The 9425-nt window shown below is 44.1% G+C and overlaps 1 protein-coding gene across 1 annotated transcript; it reads right to left on the reverse strand.

Moving 5' to 3' along the window:
• Window positions 1–3845: 3845 nt before the first annotated feature.
• Window positions 3846–9070, reverse strand: ube2v2 (ubiquitin-conjugating enzyme E2 variant 2). Its single transcript, XM_008298563.1, has 4 exons — window positions 8999–9070; window positions 5126–5274; window positions 4906–5031; window positions 3846–4738 (listed from the first exon to the last, which is right to left on the reverse strand). The coding sequence occupies exons 1-4, from the start codon at window positions 9012–9014 to the stop codon at window positions 4592–4594; spliced, it is 438 nt and encodes a 145-aa protein (XP_008296785.1). The 5' UTR covers window positions 9015–9070; the 3' UTR covers window positions 3846–4591.
• Window positions 9071–9425: the final 355 nt, after the last annotated feature.

The raw sequence follows: 9425 nt of genomic DNA on the forward strand, positions 1-9425 counted from the left end.
TTTCCCAACACTGGATCAAATAACTGCACGTGATGCGAAAAGGGCAGCCTGCAGTCAACTTTGCAGTCCATCTGAGCTGTAAAAAGCCTCTTTAAGCTCATTGTTTTGGTTTCCACTTTTCTGTTTCAGCCACAGCAAGCAGCTGCTTTCTGTCAAAAAGCTCTCACAGACCCTCCGTGTGGTACCTGCACCAGTTAACAACCAGCCGTCCACTTCTGGGGATTGATGCCAACGTGGGCGATGCCGAGTGAACCGGCTGCAGCACGAGCCCCCTTCTGATTTCAAATCCATGACTTCTGAGTGGGGGGGGAAACAACAAGCTGATGGTATAGCAACTGTCACATCTAGAAAGTCAAATCTCATCTCGCACAGACTGAGGAAGAGCGAGGTCATCCTCCGCAGCAAACACTGACTCATCTCACACCCACGTGCGCACAAATCGAAAATAAGAACTTTTGCTTGCATTGAGAGATCTAATGGCTTTATAGTACAAGTGCTAGTTATCTGCCAGTGTGCTCAACCTCAATAGTCCCATAAGGACTCGCAGGGACACCAGCTCTGCACGGTTCCACTGCAGCACCGAACAACAGAAAACACAACAGATCATGGATGGATGGATGGATGGATGGATGGATATTGGATTTATATTCACCCGTTGGCTCGAAATGCAGCTTGATGGAGGTTTGAGACGTCTCTCAGAAGCAGTCAAGGTTGTGAGAAAATGCAAACGGCGATCCCAACAGCGCCGCTTGTTTCGCTTCAAGGACACAAACACACATCTACAACTCGGTCAGAACGCCCGAGGAGCTCAAAGATTACCTTGATCAGGTTAAGGAGACTTGTTCCCACCAGTCTCGCTCTGCATCGATACCAAGGCGGCTATCTGCTCGTTTGGATCCACCAGAAGCTGCACAATTAAAACTACCACGATTTTTAAAAATAATTGCGACCTGTTGGGAGAAAACATGCAGAATACGCGTCGGTATCAATACTCGAGAGCAGGAGGACGATGATACACCGGCTGGTATTTTCTTTTACTATGACACATATTACATGAATTATTTATACAGCGATCCGATGCGTTTGCAACACGCCAACATCTGTCGGTTTCTCAGTCGAGCTCCACTCATCATAATTCGTGGATAACTGTTTGTTGTTTCTCCTCATTGTCTTGATGATGATTTATTGGTATTTATCATGTTGGTAAGTTACCCAGACTCCCATCAGCTCATCAAGACCCACAATAAACGTTGGCTTCTCCCGTGTCGTCCTTGGCATTTGTTTAAATGCCAGAAACTAAACCTGGTGTAATGTTTAGTTATCTTTTTAAATCTCAATCTGCTGATGATGATGATGATGAGCTCTCCTCTCTGTGAAACCCCGAAATGTAAGTAATGACAAGGAACAAATGGAGTTTCTCAGGAAGACGGACGGTCTCCCTTCAGCGGCCGTAAAAGAGACAAAGCTTTTTACAGTATCAACAGACGCAAGACGCGACCTTTTGGCCTCTCGGGGCAAAAGGTGAGCGCTCTGGGAGCAGAGGCCTGGTTCCAGCAGTCTGCCGGCAGACCAGACGTATGTCCTCCTCACCGCATTCCTTCCCATCTTAGATCACTGAACTGTTCTCTCCGGCTCTGTGCCTTCAGCCCCGTCCAACCCAGAGCAATACAAGCCTTTATTTTTGCCTGGATGGCACCTTATAAAGAAACCAAAATAGACCGGGCGGTACAAGTGTAATAAGCTCAGTGAGCTTCCAGTGCAGCTTCAGCTGGTGCTTTTGTGCAGGTGCCTGCGTTTGAAATTCAGATTAGTCTGATGGGGCTGGAGGTTAAATAGTCAAGTAAGGATTTCCTACTTCCATTCAAATGAGATTCTCCCCAAAAAAAAAAAAAGTGTAGTCACCACGAGAAAAGGTTCAGAGAAGTCTGCTCTGGAAATACATGTGGTGAATAAAGGAATAAGCCTGTGTAACCCGGGGCTGTGTCTTTTATATACGGGGATGAGTGAGCTGCTGAGTGAACTGGCTGCAGCACAAGCCACTTCTGATTTCATATTCATGACTTCCAAGGGGAGTGGAGAAAAACAAACAAAACAACAAGCAAGGAGAGTATAGCTGATGGAAGCCAGGCCCGTATAGCAACTGTCACATCTAGAAAGTCAAATCTCATCTCGCACAGACTGAGGATGAGCGAGGTCATCCTCCGCAGCAAACACTGACTCATCTCACACCCACGTGCACATCGAAATTAGAAATTTTGCTTGCATTGAGAGATCTAATGGCTTTATAGTAAAAATGCTAGTTATCTAGCAGTGTGCTCAACCTCCACATCCCCATAAGGACACACAGAGGGACACCGGCTCAGAGTGTCTGCACAGTAGCCTGCAAACCGCCGAGCTGTAGTTCCCCACAGCAAACTGCAAAACACGTCACTTTTCTAAAGAATAATGACAGCATGCACAAATGGAGCCTGGAAGCGCCACAGTGGCGCTGCCTTTTCAGACAAGTCATGTCCTCTAAACAGAAGCCCCTTCACAAGGCCCTGCCAAGGACATACATGAGTGTGGAGCGCCCTCTAGGGGACAGCGCTCTGAGTCGATGGGAGATAAGAAGCAGTCGAGCGATAACGGTGCTGCCAAACACACATCAGAGCTCACGCTACACAAGTGTACCGAGAAAACTGAAATAGTTTTCATATGCAAATGCTGCAAATAATAGCAGACGCGACACGTTCTCTTCAGGCTGTTTAACCAGAGAACGCACCACTGAGATGGGATTCAATCTTCATGCACGTCACCCGTCTTGAGTCTGCGTGACCCGAGCAGAAAGCCTGTTTTTCAGGGACCATTTCTGAATCCTGCTCAGCTGCCAGGCATTTCCCAAGCTGCAGAGTGTTACAGGGCAGGTCACCGTGGCCGACATCCGTGCGCTCACCCCCGGGCTCGAGACACGACAGGCTGCCCCGAGTCAGGATGCAGCGGAGGAGATATACGGCCAGGAGGTCAGGCAGGTCGAGCGAGGAAGCCTCCGCTGTTCTTCATTTTTAGGCGTCAGACTCTCCGTCTTTACCAAGATCTGCACTTAGTTTTATAAAAAAGGGGCTGTTTGGTTCTCAGCATCCATCACTCAGGTATTCATCAGGTCAACGTCTTCACGTCCACACAGAAGAATAAAAACATGAAATATCAACTGAATGATTTGACTGAGGGATTATTTTGTTAATGGACCATCAAATTATAATCCCTCCAGAATAAACTGAGCCTGGTGGATTATGGGAACGTAAGTCGTCAGAAACGCTCCAAAGCAGAACAATGACTGCAGTGTTCCTCCGTTCTCCAATAAAGTTTTAAAATTACATTAAAAAATTAATTTAACAACATGCGTCACCACGAGATATTTCAGATAAACAAGAGTCTGTTAAATGTGGGAGATTATCAGAAGTGAACTCCCCTCAAATGCCCATTAAGTTAATTAGACTTTATGAATAATCAAACAGGTCACATTCTCGCTGGATATCGGCTACCGAACGCCGCAACGGCTTCTAAAACGAGGATTCTTCCACATTTAACAGAAGCGGCTAAATGAGAGCTGCAGTGTGTAATAAATAGCATTTTGATGATGTTCAAATATCAAGCGTCTGCAGCGCGGCCCGGGAGATTCGTTAACCTGGTTTCCATTGCATGACCCAATATGGCCAGTGAGCGCTCCAACATAATGCATGAACTGTGTGTGAAGTTTGCCAAGAGAAGCAAAGCTGAGAGCGACGGCCCTCTTGTGGGTAAACAGGCAACTGTAGGCGAACGCCGCCGCCGGGGAGTCAGACAAACTTCAACCTTGAGAGCTTTTGCTTTTTTTTTTGCTTTTCGCAGACAGTGATTTTAATTTCAGAAAATCACAAGTTCATACACCTGCCATTTTCACTAGAAGTTAAATGCAAGGGTTTCAGAACAGAACAGGCTTCAACGTCTGTTACATGTCAAAGAGCTGCAGAACAGAAACATATTGGTGTCAAATACAGATATATATATATGTATATATATATATATTTATAAAAAAAAATCTTTCTTACCTTGTGACACTACTTTTAGACTACAGCCACAGTTCAATATTCAGCAAAAAAAAAGAAAAATCTGCATGAACCCGCTAAGTTTTTACTAACAACTCAAAAAAAAAACCGTGTGGCTTCTCTTCGACTAGGTATTAGTTACAGAACATGCCTTGATACACCCATCTTGCCATTTACTTCAGTGATCAGTCATTGGAACAGAAAACTACTCTGGTACAGCCTCTGTGTGGCGTCATGCTTCCCTCTTCAAGCCTACTCAAGCTGGAACAGGTCGAACATAAAAGTCATTGTCAAAGTAACTTTATTAAAGGCAGATAACTGTGGTCTTGTAGTCTTTCACTATCTATTCAGTGCTTAACTGCAGGGACATTTTTTTTTATTTTTCTGAATGAGCTATGTAATAAGAAAGTCCAATCTTGCTCTTGCAGACGATACTGTTGATGTGCGAAGTGAGCCTCTTGATGATTTTACACAATATTTCTAAGAGAGTAAGGTTTAAGACAGAGGGTCGAAACAATCCATTACGATTAAGTGCTGTAGGTTTGTCCTTCTGGTGGTTGTGGAAGCTTCATATTTTCTTTGGACATCATTAGACGCCTTAACTCTTGAAGAACAATTTTAATGCTATAAGAATTCTGCCATTTTGCTAATATTGGTATGCTACGTGAATCCACCTGTGAGAGAGAGACACACACAGAAAAAGAAAAAAACACCGCATCAGTCATTGTGACAAGATTGCTGACGCGGATCAAGCGTCGCGAGCTGCAAAACAATTCCAACAAATGACATAACACGGAGCAACACTCATGCATAACCCTGTCAGATGTGCGTCGACACTCACCGTCCCGTTGGAATTATTTATTCCATTCATGCTAATTTTTGTTACAAATCTAACAGTCGGCGCTGTCTCTGGGTATCTAGGTCCACATTCCACTTTCAGACTGTATATCCTGTTCTCGTAATTGGTCTGAAAGACAAAGGGAACAAACCCATTTTACAGTTTCTACATTAGCCGGCGAATAACCATCCGCATGCCGAGTTTGCGCTGCTGCTCTGCTTACTCTTGCTGGTCCGATGATCATGCCCGTCCACCGTGTGAGAGTCATGTCTTCGTCATCCTCCAGGCCCCAGCTGACTGTGCCATCGCCTTCTCCTTTCTGGCCCTCTTCAAGCTCCTCCAACAAGCGAAAATTGCGTGGAACTTTAACTCCTAGAGCGGAAGCAAACAGAGCAGGAATGCAAATTTTTTTTAAAAAATGATTTGTCTACGTTTTTCCTACCGCTGACAAATTCCATAGCAAGACAACAATGAAGCGAGCTGGTTAAAAAGCATTGTGTGCGCATCTAAAGCCTGATGCAGCTTATTCCTCTGCGCCACCGAGTTCCATTGTTGTCTAAAATCTATTAACAAACTGGGAGACGTATTACTTCTGTAGGAAAAACAGACAGCGTAATATATTTTGAGTCACTCTCACACACACCATCCCGCTGTGGTAAAATCCATAGTAGCACATCAAATGTGTTTTAATCTCCTGATGCAAACGGCAGCCAGCAAACGCACCGTTTCCTCCTCTTTGTGGACATTTTGCTAAAATCAACAGCTCCTGGCATTTTTTATGAAACAGATGAGACTCTGATAAAAAAAGGAAAAGTACTTATTTGTAAAATGCTTTTAAAGATTTATATCCTCCGTAGGAATGGGTGGCTTTGAGGCTGAGTACCACAGGCAGCCGAGGGAAGCCGGCGAGAACTGAGGCGCAAACAAACACGCTGTTAGTTTACGATCGGTTTCAGTTTCACGATAAAAAAATAGAAAATACAGAGAGCATGAACAGAGGGAGGGCACGATAGACTCACTTTGAAAAATCAGCTGGATTAGAGCTGATATCATTTAATTATTGATTAGACGATCAACAAAAAACAAACAACCCAAGAAATGTTGTTATAACTGACTGGAAGTCATTTTATCAAGCTAAATTTTGGAGCATTTGATCGTTCCAGTTCCAACTTGCTGCGGGTTTTTGCCGCTTCTCGACATAAACTATAATTAGCTGAACATCTATGCTTTGTGTACTGTTGGTTTGACAAAAGGAACAATTTCAAAACGTCACTTTCGAGAAACTGAGGAACACTTTCCAACATTTTACAGACCAAAAGCATCATTGATGGACAAAATACAGTTTTTACTCAAAGACTATTCCACTTAACACAAGAGGGACAACTCGTTGTCGAAGCGTTACGTCGCCGTTCTGTCAGCCCATTATCTCACGACGCAGACGTACATTCATCCTTCTATTCACAGAAATTCAATGCAAGTGGGTAGCAGCATGAAATGTGCGCAAGACAGAAGTGAATGACACAAGAAGTGGCTTTGATGGATTGATGTGCTACGTGCACAAGGCCACAGCATGCAGCACGGCTCTGCATCCGATTCCCTGTTCATGAGACGTTGCTGCTGGACAAAAATCTGCACTCTCGACAGCTGTTTGGAAACGGTCATGAGATTTGAAGCACATGGACCTATACTGCTGATTTTTAACAAATGATTCAGAGCAACATCCAGCCATCTTATGACCAGTGTCACAACAGCCAAGCCGATAATAACGTCATTCAAAACTGCTCCGTTGAGTGTTCGGCTACTGGGGAAAGGTTCTCAGAGGACGACCGATACGTCGGCGTTAAACACACCGCCTGACAGGCACTCAGGGCAGAGTAAATGATGAACCACTTACAGCTTATGACTGAAGGAGTGGTGGAGGTTGATGGGACGGCACTTAAGTAAAACTACCGCTATTCATAAGTAAGATCCCCAAGACAAATTCACAGACGGGGAAGTGAAAAGAGAGTTAAAAAAAAAGAAAGAAAGAAAGGCCACGTGACTGAGGTGGAAGACATTCACAGTTTACCCTCCCCTGATCTCACATGGCATTCGTCACGGTTCGAACTTAACAAATCACTTTTTAAAAATCAGTCGTCCACATCCGCTTAACACAGGATGTAACGAGGTACTGACTCAGAAGTTGCACCATTTGATCAGAAGCTACTTGTTCACAAGAAACCGTTAAAGATTTCAGTTCTATAATCAACACGCAAACAGATGTGAAAACACCGATATCAACAAATACACCAAGAAAAGCTTCAGACACCAGGGCTGCAAACAATCAACGTTGTCAACTGATCTGCCAGTTGTTTTTACTTGTTTATCATTTGGCAGACAACAGCAAAACATTTCCTTGAGCCCAAACGAATCACTTCTAACATCTTTCTTGTCAATCGACAGCCCAAAATCAAAGGTTAATAAGATTTTTAAAAAAGGCAGCAAACATACATTAGACTTGAGCAGCTGAATAAATGCTGTAAATAACTAGCTAATTAATAAATTACTGTAAAAGATATTATTAAAGCTCGTTGAAAACCTTTACATTTAGTGCTATGGTTTTATCCTGTTAATGCACTGCCTCAGTGTTTATTCTTCAATGTCTGAATTTAAGGGGAATCAATGAATACCTGATAGAAATTAGTTACTGGTCTTGTGTGCAATGATTGTACAAAGATCACTACTATTCTACATGACTACTAACAGAATAAAGCAGCAAAGGGAGGACTGGTTTCACTTTGTTCCTCTGTAATAGATATTACTGTTGAGTTTTATTTTTATTTTCCTTTTTTGATGGTTGAAGTTTTGTGTTTGTGCTCTCAGTGTGCTGACTGGTGTATAAAGTATTATCAGTTTATGATTAACTCTACTCTGAAGTCTTCCTCTCATCATATTTTCAAGGTTAAAACTGTAATAAAAATCTTGAAGCCAGGTTAAAGACGAAGCTTATGTCCTGCTAGTTTCGATAACGGAGTTATTTCCTAGTTTCTCAACTTCACACGTTGATAAAACGCCTCCGGGGTGTGTGCTTAAACTAACGCATAATAAAAATAATAATAATAATTTAAACGCGGTGAAAGAAAGGCATTATTAGTACCTTGTTCTGTAAATAAAATAGTTTATTTTGCAAGTTCAAGAACCGCAACCACGCTTCCTGCTAAACGCTAACGCAAGACTCGGGCTCCGTCTACTTGCTGAAACAAAGCGTGCCACCTACAGCAGCTTCAGCATTTCAATCAATCCGCGTCTACACTCCCCGCCCTGCAATGACAAACCGCTACCTCAAGGAAATACATGGAGGTTTAATTTAAGAATCATTCCCGAAAGTGAAAGAGTTGCAATCCTATTAAAAATTAACAATAACGCTAGCAAGCGAGGTGCTAATGAAGGCAGCGACGGGTCTGGTCCCCACAATAAAACATTTCCGTCTCGTTTGCTGCTCTGCGTGTTGTGTTACAGAGAAGCTTTTGGGATTCTCACAATATATACATCACGGTTATATTATTATAATTTAATGGCTATAACAGTCTGTCCGTCAGTGCAGACTACATTATTGGGATCGAGTGACTCGCTAGCCGGACACAACGGGATCGACCCTCACTGCCTCGCGGTGCTGGAATATTCTAGTGGCTAAGTTAGCCACGCTAGCTAGCACCATCCGCAGTTGTTTACAATCCACGTTAACGGCAACTTTGTCGCTCGATTAAACGTGTGCAGCGCTTTGTATTTGTCATGCGGGTTTCTTTTAGACACGCACGGCCGGTACTGACAACAACGACGCCCTTTTCTGGCACCTTGAGGTGTTTCAGCTAACTCACAGGGCAGGCTGTGCACTCGCCTCGCTTTAAGCTAGGTTAGCCAACACGGTGGCTCCGCGACATAGATGGCCCCCGTAAAGATCATTGCCTTGCCGTGGGGAGGTACTTGCGGGGAGAATTTACCAGTCAGTGCCACTTCGCAAACGTTTAAAGCGAGTAAATAACCACGTCTAGCAGCGCGGCCGCGGCTTCGCCCGCACTTTGCGTCGCTGTAGATGTTAGTTTGAAGGCACACGAACCTGAGGAGGCCGCCATCTTCTTCAGCCGAGTCCAGAAGCACACAGAGGTGTGACGTCACAGCGGTTAAACCCGACGAGCGGCGGGTCCGCGCGCTGCAGGCACGTCCGCTCACTGTCTGCGCGCCGTCACCCTGAACCCTCCTGAAACCTCCTGCTAGTCTGGAGGTGATCTGGACCGGCTCTAAAGTTGGTCTAGATCACCTTGATGCCTCCTGCTAGCCTGGGGTTGATCTGGACCGGCTGTAAAGTTCACAAAATGCCCAGTTGCTATGACACGTTACCGGCGTTAAACCTGCACTGAATGGGAATATAAAGCATCACAGTGGCCCCTCTGGTTTTAGAGGAAATAGTACAAATCAGTTTTTATTGTTATAGTTAGAAAAGGGTTGCATTTAGCCAACTGTGCACAAAAAAGAAGAAAAAATAA

Source organism: Stegastes partitus, unplaced genomic scaffold (genome assembly GCF_000690725.1).
Source record: "Stegastes partitus isolate 25-593 unplaced genomic scaffold, Stegastes_partitus-1.0.2 Scaffold1328, whole genome shotgun sequence".
In the NCBI taxonomy this organism is placed as follows: domain Eukaryota; kingdom Metazoa; phylum Chordata; class Actinopteri; family Pomacentridae; genus Stegastes; species Stegastes partitus.